This window comes from Phaseolus vulgaris, chromosome 1 (assembly GCF_000499845.2).
Source record: "Phaseolus vulgaris cultivar G19833 chromosome 1, P. vulgaris v2.0, whole genome shotgun sequence".
NCBI classification, from domain to species: domain Eukaryota; kingdom Viridiplantae; phylum Streptophyta; class Magnoliopsida; order Fabales; family Fabaceae; genus Phaseolus; species Phaseolus vulgaris.
In genome coordinates, this window is record NC_023759.2 from 45,957,981 (window position 1) to 45,976,841 (window position 18,861).

The following is an 18,861-nucleotide window of genomic DNA, read 5'->3' on the forward strand; positions in this document are numbered from 1 at the left end:
AAATTTTAGAAGCACTGCCAAATATTCTACTTGTCATGCAAACATCTTTCCGTAGACATTAGTATTCTCGTAACCACTTCCTTTATTATATCAATATACCACTTTGAATTTATCAACTTTCTGATGATCATTGCAGTTACAAAACAACCTAAACTTAGTTATTAGTATTATCGTAACCACTCTCTTGTTATATCAATGTACCATTTTGAATTTATCAACTTTATGATGATCATTGCAGATACAAAACAACATAAACTGTACAGATTATCGCTACAGTTTGAGATATTGAAGTCCGAGGCTCATCAGCCACGTGATCGGAGGGGCTTGAGAATGGGGCGATTAGTTGATTGATAACCAGTGGAAATGTACGAAGAAAACTTACTTTATAAGGAAACGATTGGGCCAGATATGGGCGAAAATAAGTAAGGCATTATCATAATTTTTCTATGACAAAGGTAACATGATACAAAGCAGATCATTTCAAGGCCCTCCACAAGGAGATACCTGGGAAAAAGACAAAGGTATGATCTACCACTTTTACAATAACTTATCAATCAAACGCTTCTTTCGACCCTTTCTTTGTGCCTCTCTTGGATCTGACCTACACAAAATGAGAGCATCGTCAATGAAGAACCAAAGCACATTAAGGTCTAGGCATAAAAAGAACACACCGACTTAAACTGCAGAGCAATACTTCAAAAGACCGAAGACTAATTGTACAACCACATACAACCAGCACTTCTTAAAGTGCAGTCAGCAATGCAGCAAAAGGTATGTAAAGCAGGTGCAATTAATCTCAGGCAAAGACAAATGAAGGACGTATCCTCCTTATTGTGGTGAAAATTGCCATCAAACATCATTTAATTTGGAAAAATCCTCATCAATTACACCCATTTCCATAATAAATTATAAGCACCTATAGCACATGGCCCCATTTAGGAAAACAAAGGGTTTGGGGTTTATTCCAGAGTATGAAAGAAAAATCCGTTTACAAATCCCCGCCAATTCAGCAATTGTTGACACAATCAGATCATAAGGATTTGTTTTCGAACCAATTCAGAAAATTGTAACAAGGATCATGACGTCCCTAAATTGTAAAAATTGCTCTCTCCTTCACAATTCTCACTCTTCCTCATCTCTCAGCTAACGAAAATAAACATCCCTCTAAAGTCATTTGCTGCCCAAATCTCACTCATGGAATCATCTATTACTTCAATGTCGAAGCCTGTTGCCGCAAAACCAACAATGTGTCAATCAGCAAGGTCATGAGACCAAAAATACTTCAATGTGGTGTTTTCATTAATATTCTTGACTTAACTCTACTTCGTTGCTAAGGTCATGACACCAAAAACACTTCAATGTGGTAAGGTAAATCTCATTCTTGACTTACTTTGAAATCAATAGTCTTGTACGTAGTGGAAGACAACAAATATGCCAAGTACATGGATTAATAAACTTACATATGGAAGACAACAAATATGAAGCTAACCAGCAAATATGCCTAGTAGTAATTATCTACACTCCGTAGACTATAATGGCAAAGGTTCTTAGATGGACAGACAGATGTAGCAGTCGAATTGTGTTTGGGACCAGCCTCATATCAAGAGACGATATATTGGTAATAAGGCTTTAAGATACTTAAAGAAGCTATGTCTACTAGAAGAGAATGTAAATTAATAGAAAGAAATAAAAATAAAATGCAAACAATTTAGATCATTCACTTTTAAATAAAATTTAATTTTGTAATAAAACCGAACTTCGCAATAAATAATGTAAAATCAGGATGCAACATGCTTTATGCCTAAATTTTTATGAATTAAGAAGGAAATCAAAATTAAGTAATAAACTATTATTTCAATTTACAATTATGAAAATAGGCCTTCCAATACACATTTTGAATTTCAATGGTAACATAAAATGAGACTTCAGCTGTTCATTAATTGATAACAGAAATACAAATGCCAAGTATCTTTCCAGAAAGATGATAACCACTAACAATAATCAAGCACAAAAGAAGAAAATATAAAATAATAATAGAACAGGGTAAGGGAAGAGATGATGGCACCTTGAGTCATCGCCTCGATCTATTCTTGCAGCAGCGAAACTCGGCTAACAGAGCTATATGATCAGAGGACCATTCAGGAGAAGGAAGTGCGGTGTCTTTCCGCAAACTCTCCTCGTCCAATAGCTCCAACAATGACTCCACAACCAATGAATCCGCTGACACCACATAAGACATCACTTCATAAACAAATGACTAGGATGTTAAGTTGATCAAATTAATAACATCATTGCAAGATACCACACCTGTGTAAAATATGTAATCTAGAGAGCCAATAAAATCTCTGGTTACATTAGTGAATAAAGGTTCATTTGTTGCATTGTCTAGTCTCCGTTTATGCTGCTCAAATCCAAGACCAGCTGTTCTTGCAAAGGAAGAATAAGCACTGACCTAAAATTGAGAGAAATCCACAACCAGAAAAAAAAAATAAGGAACAACCATTTCCGGGAAAATACAGAATATATAAGCAATTCTCTAGCACTTTACCAGTGGCAACTGGTGAACCAACTTGCTGTGAGGACGCAATATATTAAGTGGATCAACTGCTAAATCAGGATGGGATGGATCTACCTTTCCCATTGCAAGAAGTGCATGAGGAGCACTACAGCAAAATAAGAATATAACTTTAAGAAACAAAATTATTGACAATAATAAGAGACCCTTCCAGAAGAAACAAATCCAAATGTAACCAGAAAGTAATCAGACCTTCCTGGAACTGAATTAAAGTCCCCACAAACCAACATTGGAATGTCTGCACTAGCCGCAATTTTCTCCAATCCTTTCAAAAGAGTGTGCACCTAAAAAGAAGAGGAAATTCATAAGTATCATGCTCCAAATAAACACACTATTCAATATGATGAAGCAAAAGAAATTACTTACCTGCCAGAGTTTGACATCCTTTAAATCTTGATGAACATTTACATGTGTATTTGCCTATATTACAAGCAATATATGAGTTACTAATAGAGATTGTGTTAGTAAAAAAGTAATTTAACCCAAACTAACAAAAAAGGGACAAGGGTGAAATATTGCATATCTTTATAATAAATAAACAAATAGATCCAATAATGATTTAAACAAAAAAACTAAACAACACACACGTTACATGAGACATTTAGAAATAATTTATGTAAAAAGAAAATAATAAGCTCCTGTATCAAAACAACCATTCAAAAGCTGCTTAAGACAAAAAGCCATAAACAGATATTAGAAAATGAACTGTTATAATGCATAACTAAGAGAGCACCCATGAAACATGGTTCTGGAGAAATCCCCATCATTCAAACAGATACTGTAGTGCGATCAGGTATGTGAGATACAAAAGGCATCTAATGTAGATATAAAAGTACACATCATGGACATTGAAGGTAAGAGCATGCAAGACCATCTTGGTTGAAACAAATAAAGAAATTCAAGAGCTTACCACACAAAGAAGCTGTCTCTTCCCAGGATTATCAACAGGCTGATTGTTAACTTTTGCTTCTAAAACAACTATTAATGCAACATTATCCTAAGAATGTAGAGAAAACTTGGTAAGGACTACTTCACAATAAGAGAATCATTATTTTAAAGTAACATGCAATTTTTGGTGCAATAAGCTACCTTAACCAGTCTATTCAAGGCCGTTTTCTTCTGAGTGGTTGGAATCACAGCATCTGTTAAAGACTGTGCAGCCTTATTAAATTCAACCTGCACACAAGCAGAAATCACTTTATGTTGTGTACAAACCAAAGAGAACTGACGTACACTGATACACACAAAAATTTCAACCTCATATTTTTTCACGTGTGAAAATCTGTCTCTGCGGAAGAATGTTGCACACCCATCAATTGTATTCATGTTGCCACTATATACCTGCAAATCCACCATAAACATCTTAACATCAAAAAGGAATTTAAAAAGTGATGAGTCAAACCATAATACTCTAACAACCTCATTTGTTTTCCTTTTGTAAAGTCCATAATAGCCATGTTTGTCCAGTTCAGGAGAAAAAAATTCTTCATAATGATCACTTTGAACCTGGAAAAATATAGATTGCAAGTCATCCAATAGAGATTATTAGAATGCTGAATATAATCATTACGGAATGAGTAGATAAGTAATGCATTCTAAGTTTCTAAGTCAGGCTGGCTAAGGTACACTTGAACATCATCCCACTTCCAGCAACAGACCCCCCCCCCCCCCCAAATGAAATCCACCCATGTAAAAGCACGGAATTTAAGTCGTAATTGTTTAAAGCTCATTCAAAACCAGTACCAGTTCAACACTAAAAAATAAAACATTAGAATGAGCAACAGGTGGCAACATTGTTTCATGTCCCCAAGTCCATAATAAAGCCTTATTATATATAACCGTTTGAAATTGAACATGACTATAAAAACAAAACTTGAAAATAAACGAGTTGAAGATCAGTAGAGTTGTTAGAAGAAGATTCTTGGCCAATGAAATCATAGCCAAAAGAGCATTTGCATACCTCCTGAAGACAAATAATATCAGCACGGTAAACGACTATTTCTCGTAACAAATTTTGCCTGCGATACAGCCAAGAAAGAGCCCATGAAGGGCAGTAATTGTATAGATCACTTGACGCATATGAATCAGACAATATGTTGTATGATAGAACAGTAAAAGTTCCTGACGATGTTATACGCCCATCAGCATCCAAATGACCCATCCCATCAACAGGTATTAGCCTGCGTGGGCTAGGCGAGGGGGCAGGAATGACACGGGAAGTTAGTAGAGTGCTAGCGTGCCCTACAGTAAGTTTAGTCTCTGCATCAACTACAGCACACTCAAATTTAAGGACATGGCCAATGTCATCAGCTGTTGGCGTATATGTCTTAGATCGTCCAACTTCAAACCAAGTTTCACCACCACTTCGTTGTGTAATGGCTGCTGGATACACAGGTGCAGACCCATTTGTCAAGCTAGCACTTGATGCAGAGGCAGATAAGGTGGTATTGATTGATCCAGATCCAGAATTATTAAATCGCCCAAATAACTCTTCCTCCTCATTTCCATTTTCATTACCTGAACTTGCAGCACGATCATGTAAGACACGATGATGCTGCCATGCGTCTGAAAAACACTTTGGAGTGCAGTGGTAACTTTTGCCAACAGGTATTTTAGCCTTTAAACAACCAAGGCACTGCAGTGTAGCCTGCTCGGATGGATGTACACTACAAACAGCAACCTTTTTATCACTCTGCACTCGATACCTTCCATAGATTACCAAACACATGTCAAATGATAGATGCAAAAAGTTCAATATCTGCATCAGCTCAATCGAAAAATTACATAAAGGTAGTAAATATGGATCAAATTGCTATTTTCATAATCAAAATTACCACAAGCGACTATTTAAGTAATCAACTTAATAACACTAGCAAAACTCTTGCAACAGTTATCCAATTTAGGGTAATAATGGCAAAAGTTTGATAGTTCTATCAGTGTCCAAACTTCAAAAGAGAGCTGAATAAACAGATAACACCAAACACATCATACCAAAATATGAATTAGAATTACATCCAAAGCATATACCGAATAATCGCATGACTAGCATTATAACGACCAGATACATTAGGCAATGTCTATTCATCAGCACAAGACACCGGCAGAGATGAGATGCCATCCCTAACAGATTGATTAAACCTACATGCATTATGCTCTCTTAGACTCGTGGAATTGCAATTACCACATTCGAATTGATGGAAGTGAAATTCAATATTTAGCTTGGGAGCTTCTGAATTAAAAGTTAGATGTATAGTGATTTATTGAGAAGTTGGAATACGTCATAGCATTAGAAGTGCAGACTTCAAGTTTGTGAATGAGCACCTGTGCAGACTGATACTACTGAAGACTAGAACCGAAAAAGAAAAACGATAAACAAGCAAATACATCACAACCTAATGCAATTCAGAACTAGCCTGGAAAATTTGAATAATCAAATCAATAAACAATAATGAATAAGCAAAATTATTTACACAAAATAATAAAGGAGACAGGACCCAAGTAACCATGAGACCACCAATGAAAAATAAAAAAAACTTCTTTCAATAATAAACCACTGTCTTGATTCTTTTTCTCTGGGACTTCTACTCCAGTCAAGATGCAACATGGAGACATCAAAAGACTCGAAATCAATACAACTATTTAAACAATCCCCTTAATTGATAAGGCAATAATCAAACCTGCTGGATAACCATAATGTGCTTAATTCCAAAACAACACAGAATATACACTTAAAAAAAAAAAAAAATCAACTCAAATAGGTAGAAAATACAAGTAGACATTGAAAGAGAGAGGAAATACTCTGCCATTGCACATTCAACAACAAATAACTAGGAGCATACACACTTCAGTTTTGCATTTAGTAACACAAAATTCCAAAGCATGCACACGGTTGAAACTAAAAGTAACAGTAAAACCTGATAGGCAAGCAAAACCACTTAGGTAACAAACAAAACGACTCAAGCAGACATTGAAAGAGAGAGAATTCAGAAATAAAAAGGGAGAGGAATGATAGAAGAGCAGAACTAACCACTTGTAGAGCAAGAAATGGCCGTCTAACGGGGATGCTTCGGGGACATCGTCGGTGGTAACGGTCTTGTCAGGTCTGCGTAGGAGCACGTAAGGCGTGAGCTCACAGCCTACAATGGGAATATCAGAAGGGAGGTGCACGCGTAGCACGCTCAGCATGCTTCACTCTTGGCAATCGTCACCACACTGTAACCCTATCAACCACGCCTCCGCCGCAACACCACGCTCGCACCTCTCGCGGAGCCGGATTCCGGCCGGATCCGCCATTTACTTCACCCGAATACCCGCCAGCCTTGACGAACCCACCCAAGCCAAACCCTGTTGCGCAATCCGAACCACCAGCGGATCTTGCAGGGAAAGGGAGGGATCGAGATTTGATGTTCTTGAGAGAGAAAGACGGGTTTTTAGAGAGAAAAACCGAAAAAAAATAAGAAAGGATTGAAGATATTAGGGTTTTACAGGGAAGTGGAAGTAATCGCTTCCACTTCTTCCTCTATGTTTCTCTTTTCTTTTCTTTTTTTAATTATTGAGAGTGTGTGGGGAGAGAGAAAGAGGATCTGTAGGTTATATTATGAATATGTTATGACTTTGTTTTCTCTTCTTCCTACTTTCTCTGTTTTATTTTTTTTGTATTCTTCCCCTCACCATCATCTTCTTCTCTTTTTATTTTTATTTTCAGCTACTGTTAGATAAACACAAGGTATTATTTTAAAAAATTCTCTTATGCTCACAATATAAACTTTTTTTTACACTCATTAATTATAAATCAATATGTATAATAAATTTAACAATATTTGTAATACTTGTTTTATAAGTATAAACTGCTGAGCTTTTTGTTGAGTTAGGTTCTACATAAGTTGTAAGTGATGACTCTTTGAAATAATTAATGTAGGATGTATCAATGTCAATGGCAATGCTTACATGAATTTAACCAATCACAAAATTAGAAAGCTTGTGGATGGTTATTGTTGTTATTTTAATTAGTGTGGTTATCAGTAATCTAAATATTTTTTTGAAGTTTTAGTAGTTAAATAAAATACTTAAATATGTTTTTATTTTAAAAAAATATATTTTTGGCCATTCTTAAAAAAAATATTATTTTTAGTCGTCAGTATTAGTTTATGAGCTTTTCTTCTTTTAAGAAGTACGTGTAGAGATCGCATGATGTATAAATAGCATAATAGTTTGATCACATAAATATGAATACAAAGTTGGTATATTTCAATTAGTTATTAAAAATATTACTATTGTATGTGAGTATTTATGTAAGTAATATATTTAAGAGAAAAGAGAAAATTGTGAGAATTATACTAATAAAGTTTCAATTAAGAAAATTATAAGGGATTAGAGATTGTGATTCCAATCATTTGAGTGAGTTTTTGAATAAGTGATGTCACGTGACTTGTTGTGATATGTTGTTCTTTTCATTTAAAATATTGGTTGTAGTCCCTAATTTGTCTAGTAGGGATATTTTGTTTCTGTTTGGATTGAGAAGGTTTCATTCTCCTATTACGTCCGATTGTTGTCGTTCGTTCAGTAGTATCGACTATTAATTCAGACGTTGAAAGATTATTTGTATAAAAGAGATGATCGTAAAATGTTATTTGACGGTTAAGTTAATGTTCAGTTTTGGATAGTTTAGTGTAATAAATATTTAACAAATGCGTACCTTAATATGATATTGGTCGACCTAAGTTGAATCCTACATTTTGTCTCTAATTCTTTTGATCTTGATTTAGGATGCTCCAGTGAAGTTTAGTTAACGTGGCTATTTGTGTTCAAGGGAATTCCACCTCAACATTATACACAATTAATTCAATATCAAAACAAAAGATGAAGAGATATATTTTTAAATACTAGTTTTATGTTCAAAGCTGTAATCTTTCCATTTGTAAACCTATATTTACATGTTAGAATGTGTAAGTTCTTCTTCAGTTTATGTTATGGCCGAGTTATTGTTTTCATTTGATCACTATGCTTGAATCTTTCAATTTCTGAATTTTTTCTTTATATAAAATGCAGAATACTTAAATTGGTTGGTATTTTAGTATTTATTATTGAATTATGTATTGATAATGAAATAAGATAATATAATCTTAGATACTATAATATTATATAATATTGGTCTAATTAAATGACAAATATAAACAATCAAGAAATAACCTTTTATTATTTAACTTTAGAATTGATAATAATATTTAAAAACTAACAATTAACTACTGTTTTTAATTTAGCAAAGTAAAAAAAATACATTTAAATGTACAACTAAATAGTAATGACATATAAACAAATAACAATAATACAAATAAATAATAATAGTACATCAAGCATATAGGATACTTATAAGTAAAATTATTTTGTTAACTAATATATGTTGATATCATGTGATTGTTGAACAAGTTTGATTCAAAAGATGCAAATAATATCAACTCATTAGTTTGTGACAAAAAAATATTCATATTTATCATATTGTCAATTATATTCTTGAGCTGATTTGATCTTATGGTTGCATATCTAGAGATGGATTGATGTAGTAAACAATAACAATAATAAGTTAAAAAAACACACAAATTTGGGAACAAATGATACCTGTTAAAGGCAAGTTATTTGATAAAATCACAGAATAAAAACAAAGATAAAAAAACAAAAAGATGACAATGTTCATAATTCTGCAAAGTTTCCAAGATATATTATTATATTATTTTTGTATAAATAATATTATCTCATAATAATTGTCTTCAGAATCCATTTCATTAGCTGTACAAGTTCTAAAAAATATTATTTATTTTGACGAAAAAAAAAAACTTAGATGCACCAAGATACATAGAGCATATATGAAAATAAATAGTCTTCAGTCTGTCCCAAGTGGTCCCAAGTGATATTCAGTATCCCTATCGGTACAGTAACTTCGTACCTCAGTGATGACTGATTATATTAAGCCAAGGGATCGGGGAGATCAATCATACTTTATTCCATTACCCTCCAAGCTTTGGGACGAAGCTGTGGTGGACTAAGACTCTTTTCGTTGGGTTGCCTTTCCGGTAAGAGAGTAAGCGTATGAAGAAGAGTTCATAGGCGGATTATTGCAACCTCAACCATTCCACAATTTTTTTACTTCAATTGTCTTTAATATTTTTTTTATGTAAATAATTCAATACACCATTGTTCTTAAGGGTAGTTTGTAGTGATTTTCTCTATTAGTGTCATATTAATTTATTCTATTCTCTAATGTAATGACTAAAAATAAATAAAATCATGTGTAGAAACTGAAAATACACATTTTCAAGAATGTAGAAAAAGTAAGTATAAATACTAAATTATACGTGTATATATACATAATTTGTTTTATTCTCAAGAAAGAATTTTGTGTCAAATATACTTGGACAAAAAGAATTAACTAAATGTTAATTTTTTATGTAAAAAAAAGGGGGCAAAGTAGCTTTTAAAAACACTATCATGGTTCTTTTACAACAACAACCACCTACAATTTTATTTTAGATTTTTAACCTTTAATTTTAATTTATTTTAAAGACCAAATATGGCCTAATTATAACTTGATTGGGTTTTGATGCGTGGGAATAATTTTTCAAATTCATAATTTAGTTAAATTTTAGTTAAGTATATTATGTTAACTTTGAAAAGAATTTTACTTACATACACAGTGTTATATAAAATTTATTATACTGATAAATTTATGAATATTAAATTGAACATTGACAGATTCTTTGAATATATTAATTTTAATAAGTTTCGTATAATTTAAAAACTGGTTAATTCTTTACCAGTTAAGTTCATTTTTAACCCTTAATATATTCTAATATTGTATATGCATAAATATTAGATTTATCCAACGTTTAATATGTAAAATCATACAAATAATAACACATGATTCCAAAAATAATTTTGTTAAATTTGTATCCTATAAAAAAAATATTTATAAAAATAGATATGCAGTAAATGTCCTTCATCAAATTGTACTGCAGAATATATTTTTATTATATATATGATTTTATAATAAAAGAATGAAAAATTTTGTAAATAATTTTTTAAAATTCATTTTTCATTCTAACAAAATAATTAAATTATCTAATTTCTTTAATATTTTAAGATGATTAGTTAATTTATTTTACCAACAAATTACATTTTTAAGAGACAATAGAAAGTAGATAAATATAAATCAATCAAAATGTTAATCAATGTGAATGTTTTTTTTTAATTATTTGAGTTTGGAAAAATTATATACTTAAGTTGTTGTGATCAATTAAGAAAAAAGAGTGTGATGGTAATCTAAATTAGTAGACATGTTTGTTGTGTAACTTGATGTTTTGGAAATAATATCAAACATATTTGAAAGCTTGTGGATATTTTAACTGCTTTTATTGAAAGCAAACCAGTTCAACATATGTCAAACTAATGTTTTTACATTTACTTAATTAAGTTTAATTTAAACGCACTCTCAAGTGATATACGTTGTGTTTAGAGTGAGATTTCATTTAAATTTGAGATACATGAAATTACGGTTTAATTAGTATAAATCAGTTTTGGATTGAATTAGGAGTTTGGACTAGTCTCTTTTTTTTTTAGTTTGATTTGGTTAATTAGAAAGTTTGAGTAAAAAGCAGATATTTTTGGATATGATAGAATTATGCAGAAACAATTAAGTGTTAAATTAAAGTTTATTTTTATATGAGAATTGTTGTTTTTGTTTTGTTTTTTATATATCTCCTTCAGTATAGTTGTTCAAATGATGGCCATGTAATAATGCTCACTTAAGTTATAGTTTGGAGTTTGACTGAGAGATGCCAAAAAAGAAATATATCCTTTACAAATTTCATCACTCAAATAATAAGTAGTCGTTTAAAAGAAAAAAAAAAAACTAAACCAATTTTTTATCTTCTAAAATTACTATCACTCGAACCATGGTATCAAATCATAGTTTTAATTTGACAACTTAAGTGATAAATTTTATCACATTTAGTATGTTATAGTAGAAATGATGATTCTCTTATAATTGGATAAGTATATGTGTTAGAATATCGTGGATCGCATGTATATGTAATTCATGGATGTGGAAATATGAGAGATGACAAAAAATGAGAGAATTAATGGAAAAGAAAACCCTTCATTCTTCAAAGTATTTAAAACTGGGAGTTACATCAATTACTTAAAGGGATGAGCTTGTGCCACCAACACCCCGTTATAAGCACGTCCTCGCTCAACAAAATCACGATCAATGAACTTTCCCTATTAGAATAAGAAAAGTAAATTAAAGACAGAAAAAGAAAACGAAATATAGCACAACAACTTGTGCAACCAGACATAAGCTGCAAGATCAGATAAGTGGGGAAGGATGATTGGTATTTAAGGTGAGGTGGGAATATATAGATGAGGTTTAAGGTTGAAAAACCGTCTAAATCGAGCATGTTACCAACCCCATCTTTTGCCCCATCTACATCCCTCAAACAATTTTACTTGAGGAATGAAGAATACTAACGAATGAATGCATCCAATTTCCCTATGAAACTTATTCTCCTTTTGAAATTACTCAATAATCGTCTTTGCGAAATTCAATTAACGCAAGAGCTACCTATGGATAATCAGTAAATTATAAATTAGAATAACTATGTTTTCCAAAATCAAGAAACCTTATATGGCGATTTTTTTCATTGCATACCAACATAAAGACTAACTGTTTAACCCTCTCATTGTCACACGATATTTTTCACAGATTTTGTCCTCACGAATGGTTTTGATGATGGGCAGAAAGTTTTAATAACAAGACTACTATTTCCATTCTAAGACAGCTCTATCATTTCTTAAAAGAAATATAACATCCAAAATATTAGTTCTATAATAGTTAAAATTAAATCGTTTGAATTAAATAAATTTTAACACAGATTAAATATATTATAAAATTGACTAAGCACAACTTAATGCAAAGAATAAATCTTTTACTGACTATTCTAGTCACTACCTGTAGTTTTACGCAAAGAACCATACTTTGAAGGTATGGTAATACACCTTCAACCCTTCTCTTGATCAAAGATGCCAGAAGCTTGACCAAAAACCACAAAGCAGAACACAAATTTTTACAAAAGAAATTGATTATACATTTAATCATTTTCGTTAATCTAACCAGAGGTCCTGAACAATTCCTAATGAAAATAACAAGACTGCTCAAACCGCTTTCACGAATCAAATATAACCTTCATTCGCAATGAAAACAAATAAGATGAAAACATTATTTGCAAATCACAATACGTAAAGCTCAACAAATACCGAATAAAATAGACCATATAATTGTATTCAGACCAAAATTAAAATTGTTCAAATAAGTACGATTGTTCAGATAATGGGTAAACTAAAACCAACAAACAAACAACTGGACAAACAAAACAAGAGTTAAAAAACTAATATCCTCCTTTAAGATCATTAACCACGTCATAAGGAATGGGGGTGACAGTCTCCAATGTAGCTCCTTCAACCATGAAACCTGGTTTAGGACCCTTAGGTTGTCTCTTGGTGCTAATTTTTTCACCCTTTGCCTTAGCTTCCGCCTTGAGTTGATCATTCTTGATCTTCCTCAAGCGGAACTCCTCGGTGCACCTTGAAGGCATGACGTGCTCAACACGCACATGAATCCTCTTTCTAATAATTCGGTTTCCTACCTGCACATCACACAATACATACTCAACACAAAATCCCCTATTTCAAAAAACACACCCTCAAGAAATCAAACCACCATTAGAACCCATCAATAGGGAAACCATAATGCGCTGAAGGCATAAAATACTAATTAGAGAGAGCACTATTAAACTTCAAACTACTAAAATCAAACAAACAACATATGGAGGATAGAAAAACCTATAACATAAATAGACACAAAAAAATGCCAAATCCAAACGCATATAATTGACATTGGAAATGATAATCCAACACATACACGAAATAACTGATCCAGAAGAAAAATAAAAACGATATTAAGGTTTGTGGGAGAGTAATACCTGTTTGTTAACCTCTACACCAATGGCGCGCTTGGTGACGTTCCAGACGCGACCGGTGCGGCCATGGTAGAACTTATGAGGCATCCCCTTGTGGACGGCGCCGTTAACCTTGACGTCAACATAATCACCGATGTGGTAAGTTCGGAGGTAAGTGGTGAGGGCGATGGTTCCCTTCTTCCTGAAAGGACGAGAGAAGGAATCTCTGGTGCGAGATCTCAAACCGTGACCGGCCGGCATGGTTGCTTACCTAGGGTTTGTCACTCACTCTCTGCGCTCGGCTTGGGTAGAAGGAAGTATCGTAAACCTTCTTTACATTTTCTTTTATAGTGGAGCAGATCGCTAGGGTTTTGGTATGTCCAACGGCTTTTAATTGGGCTTTTTTTTTAAATGGGCTTATGTGGTACATCTCAGGCCTTAATGATATCCAATTCCCTTAACTACACACCCTTTTTTAATAAATAAGGTAGGAGTGGCTTAAATATAATTTTATTAATTTTCCAAATTATGGAGTATTCTAATAATATTTTTTTTTCATGATAGTTGAGATTAAAGAAAATTCACGATTTAGTCAGTGAAATATTTTTTGCTTTAAAAATATTAAATTTGGTGTTAGAAAAATAATTCTAATTGTGGATAGCTAAGAAATATGCTACTTTTGTTTCTTTTTCTAAATTTTGTTATCAAAGTAATTTTTTTAATGTTCAGATTGTAAGATGATATCATTTTAATTTTATTATTCCATACATTTAATTTTCAACAAAAGAATAAATTGTTGAAAAAAAAGTCTAAAATAGTCATTCTTTTACCAATTATCAATCACTTATAAAAGTCCAAAATGTAATATTTAATTCAGTTCTCATCATCATGTTGTATCACATTTGGATAAATTCGCTGATGATTCATCATTTTGTTTTTTTATAATTTTAATTTATATATAATTTTTAGCAATCTTTATCTTAATTATCAATGATATTTCAATTCAAAAAATACATACAAAATAATATTAAAAAATTAATTATGTTGCATTTTATAATTTAAATATTCAAATAATTAATATATATATATATATAACAATTATAAAAATAAAAAATATATATATATAGGTAAAATGTATGGATGGGAGGTAGTTATATATATTCATTTTTCTTCACTTAAAAAACTTATTATAATGTGAGTTGCAGTTCATGAAACCTAGTTAAAAAAAAGGAGAATATTTTTCACCATCAAAAACTACCAAATTGAGTTTTTGAGAATTCAAGCTTAGTAATTCATGTCATTAATTGGAGAAAAATATATAAGAGATTGCCCTAAAGAACAATGAAACAAATCTTCTATCACAATCAACGTTTACAAATAATACTCATGAGTTGTTATTGATAAAAATTAAATAAACGCATTATTTACCATCTAGAATGACGTAATAAGATGTTTATACTTTGAAAACACAATTAGAAAATTCCAAAACGAGTTAGAAATGATACTAAGAATAAAATTATGTATACTAAATATGAAAGTATGGATTGGTGATTTTATCAAAAATAGACATTAGACATCATCATGTGCAACACACTCACCAAATACCAACATAAAAAAATAGTTTGAGGTGATGGATTTTAAAAAAATTTATTTGAATTTAAAATGTTATAAAAACATAATTGATATCATACACTTGCAATCCTAAAAAAAAAGGACATGATTTTTCTCAATACAACAAGACAACTATGACTTAACTGAGGGCTATTTGTTCTTACATTTTCATATATTTTTTTTCCATCTCTATAAATTTTTATATTTTCAAAAATACCTCTCTATAATATTCTGGATTACATAATCCGATAGTCTTTTTTAACTTCCGAATTACATAATTTGAAAATCTATTTTCAAACTCGTGTCTGGATTATATAATCTGGAGAATACTATATAAGGGTGGCACAATAAATTTTCCCATTGTGTATGAGATTGTGTATTAGTAGAAAAACTCTTAACTAAGTTCGATTTGGGTCATATCAAACCTAGGCCTGTCATAGTAAACTAAAAGATTTGGAACAGTATTTTTGAATTCAAAATCTTCCTCCATTTGTTTTTGTAATTGGGGAGCCAAAACACCAATTCTTAGACACCTTAAATTATAGTCCTTGTAAAGTTTGGCATTTGATCCCAACGACAATACCACATAAGAATTTATGATGTAAAAAACACTAAAATACTTTCTAACTGTAATAAATTATTAAAAAAATGTACAAGGATTAAAACTTAAATCAAGAATTATTAAGGACAAAATAAATGGTCATAAACAGTATTAACAGATTATTATACCTTTATTTTATTACTTTGAATTGATGAAAAACATATTTTACATAGAAAAATTAAAATTACATCATAGAAATTAAAATTTAACGATATTTTATATTTTACATCGAAATTTATATAAAAAGTGTCCTTGAAACCACTTATGAGAAAAATAAGTGGATTCTAAACAATAATAACTTCATATTATAATCTGTATTACCCATAAAATGAAATTTACAAATACAAGTATTTATTGTTTAATGGTTTACTAAAAGTTATACAAGTGTTAAATAAAATTTGAAGGAATAAAAAAAATTGTACTTAAGAATCCTTGGCTATTAAATGGCTTAAACAGGATTATAATTTGACTTAATTCTGTTTTAATTCTTATATTAAATTTTTGTTTGATTTTTTTATTATTTAAAAGATGACCTAAACAAAATTAGAGATGAAAACAACACAAAAAGTTGATTGTTTTAATAAAAGACCTAAATCAAGATTAAAAACAATTCTGAAGAACGAAAAGCATATTCAATCGTATTTACTTTAAAGATTTTGAGGGCGTTGATTGTGTATAGTGGGGTGTTTGTACCAGTAGTTGCAACAAATGAGGCCGAATTGCATTTGTTAAAGAACGAACCTATCCACAAAAGAAAACCCTGTGGCAATCACGAAGATCATTTGAATGGAACTTCACATGAATTAAAGCACAAACAAAATGATCACTTACCAAACCAACAATGAGAAAGTCAGCAAAAAGTCACAGTAATTCATCATGTTATTTCAGAGAACAGTCCTGATTATATCCGCTTCCTAACTCTAAAATGCCATCACAAAATTATAAAAGAATGCTGGAACAAACCAACAGCTCCAATCAAGCTGCCAATGCTTACATTAATAAATAACTCTTAAGTGAACCTTAACCAAAATTTAATCAGTCTAATATTCTTTGTATGTTCAACCAGGTAAACTCATAGTTTATCTATGACAAATTGTAATAAAAGAAACATGCAGAATATTCTTCCTGGACAGCAAAAATAGAACAAATCCTTGCTTAAAAAAGTGGCAAAAAAGCACTACCCAATCCAACAAACAGCAATGAAAAACAAAACACAAAACTAGTAACCGCCTTTAAGATCGTTGACAACATCATACGGAATAGGAGTGACGGTCTCCAGTGTAGCACCTTCCACCATGAAACCAGGTTTAGGACCCTTGGGCTGCCTCTTGGTGCTAATTTTCTCTCCCTTAGCTTTGGCATCAGCCTTAAGTTGATCATTCTTGATCTTCCTCAGCCGGAACTCCTCGGTGCACCTCGAGGGCATCACGTGCTCCACACGCACGTGAATCCTCTTTCTGATTATTCTGTTTCCGACCTACACAAAGTATTTCAATTACATCAACTTCCCATATAAAAAGAAATGCATACGAGTTCAGAGCAGAAGCCTAATATATCTAATCGAGAAAGCCATTAGGATACATCAATTTTAATATTAATAACGCGCTTAAAGCACAAAGCAGAAATAACACAGATTAGGAAGAATCTAACAATGAGCCAGTGAAGAAATTAGAAGAATGGAAGCAGAAAGGGTTTAGGGGAGAACGTAATACCTGCTTGTTAACCTCGACACCAATGGCGCGTTTGGTAACGTTCCAAACGCGGCCGGTGCGGCCATGATAGAACTTGTGGGGCATTCCTTTGTGAACGGCGCCGTTTACCTTAATGTCGACATAATCGCCGATGTGGTAAGTTCGGAGGTAGGTGGTGAGGGCGATGGTACCCTTCTTCCTGAATGGACGAGAGAAGGAATCTCTGGTTCGAGATCTCAAACCGTGTCCAGCCGGCATCTTTGGTTTACAGGGCTTTCTTTCTCTCTCACTACTCTGTGTTACCTAGGGTTTATTTCCACTCCTTTTTATAGTGTATGTTCTTCCTACGAATTTCTTCATAGCCTCTACCGCCTTTCGTTTTAGCCATTTGCCTCAAATATTTGCACCTATAAAAATAAATTAATTCTACTTAATTAACAAATATACTACTTCTGTACTTTTTTACGTTTTTATCCAAACAAATTTATTATTTTTTATGTTCAAAGTCCAGCATTATATTGGTTAATTGACTAGATTTAAAAAAAAATTAAAGATAGTTCTAAATTTAAAAAATAAATATACTACGTATTTTTTAAAATAAGTCACACAAAATTAATTTCAACTTTTAAATATAGTAATTTGACTTGTAAAATTTAAGAAACATATAGTAAAACCTTGTTTTTACTTTTTAACAATTATAATTATTGAATTTAAAAAAGGCGACCCATTTTACAGGCTGTTATGGCCAAGTCTACTTTGCTTACTCTATTTATAATCTCAAATATTTGAATATTTTCCTTTTATTAATTAAGAATATGAAAAGAAAAAACCTCAAGTATGCCTTGTGTAAAACTTTGTCAGAAAAGATAGAAAATAATTTTATGATATTTTTGACTTAAAAAAACAGTATAACTTTGGTGTGAAAAGAATAATTTAAGAAGTCGTTTTATATCTATTATTAACTGTTTTATATTTTTTTATGGAAAATAGCTATCAATGTTTGTTATGATACCATAACAAACATGCAACGTTTTATATTTATTATTAACTGTTTTATATTTTTTTTTTATGGAAAATAGCTATCAATGTTTGTTATGGTAACATAACAAATATGCAATTTCTTTGCTTTTGGACGTGAAAGGTGGTTTTTAGTAAGGGTGGTCATGAATTTTAATCCAATCCAAAGATTTGGATTATATTTATAATCTAAATCCATATTTTTAATAAAAATAATTTGGATATTCAAATTCACATATTTGGATTGGATTTTAAGTAAAAATTCATATCTTTATAAAAAAATTGTATTTTAAATAAAAAATCATGTTTTCTTAAAAAATTAACATAATATTAATATAATAATATATATCAATAAGTTAG

At 31.4% G+C, this 18,861-nt stretch overlaps 3 protein-coding genes across 6 annotated transcripts; all 3 read right to left on the reverse strand.

Annotated features, from left to right (window-relative positions):
* Positions 1-409: 409 nt before the first annotated feature.
* On the reverse strand, positions 410-7,261 carry LOC137814681 (carbon catabolite repressor protein 4 homolog 1-like). 4 transcript variants are annotated; one of them, XM_068617547.1, is made up of 13 exons: positions 6,603-7,248; positions 4,702-5,280; positions 4,536-4,593; positions 3,995-4,081; positions 3,833-3,916; positions 3,665-3,751; positions 3,486-3,572; positions 2,942-2,995; positions 2,768-2,859; positions 2,549-2,663; positions 2,308-2,452; positions 2,066-2,220; positions 410-596 (listed from the first exon to the last, which is right to left on the reverse strand). In XM_068617547.1, the coding sequence occupies exons 1-12, from the start codon at positions 6,758-6,760 to the stop codon at positions 2,072-2,074; spliced, it is 1,695 nt and encodes a 564-aa protein (XP_068473648.1). In that variant the 5' UTR covers positions 6,761-7,248; the 3' UTR covers positions 410-596; positions 2,066-2,071. The 4 variants fall into 4 exon arrangements, with proteins under 4 accessions (XP_068473648.1, XP_068473647.1, XP_068473645.1 ...); XM_068617546.1 differs by having other exon boundaries at positions 410-601; positions 6,603-7,242; XM_068617544.1 differs by having other exon boundaries at positions 410-601; positions 4,536-5,280; positions 6,603-7,261.
* Positions 7,262-12,877: 5,616 nt separating this feature from the next.
* LOC137814682 (large ribosomal subunit protein eL21z/eL21y) lies at positions 12,878-13,941 on the reverse strand. Its single transcript, XM_068617548.1, has 2 exons — positions 13,606-13,941; positions 12,878-13,269 (listed from the first exon to the last, which is right to left on the reverse strand). Exons 1-2 carry the CDS (start codon positions 13,840-13,842, stop codon positions 13,012-13,014), a joined length of 495 nt encoding a protein of 164 aa, XP_068473649.1. The 5' UTR covers positions 13,843-13,941; the 3' UTR covers positions 12,878-13,011.
* Positions 13,942-16,746: 2,805 nt separating this feature from the next.
* On the reverse strand, positions 16,747-17,861 carry LOC137814683 (large ribosomal subunit protein eL21x/eL21w). The gene is made up of 2 exons (XM_068617549.1): positions 17,506-17,861; positions 16,747-17,270 (listed from the first exon to the last, which is right to left on the reverse strand). Exons 1-2 carry the CDS (start codon positions 17,740-17,742, stop codon positions 17,013-17,015), a joined length of 495 nt encoding a protein of 164 aa, XP_068473650.1. The 5' UTR covers positions 17,743-17,861; the 3' UTR covers positions 16,747-17,012.
* Positions 17,862-18,861: the final 1,000 nt, after the last annotated feature.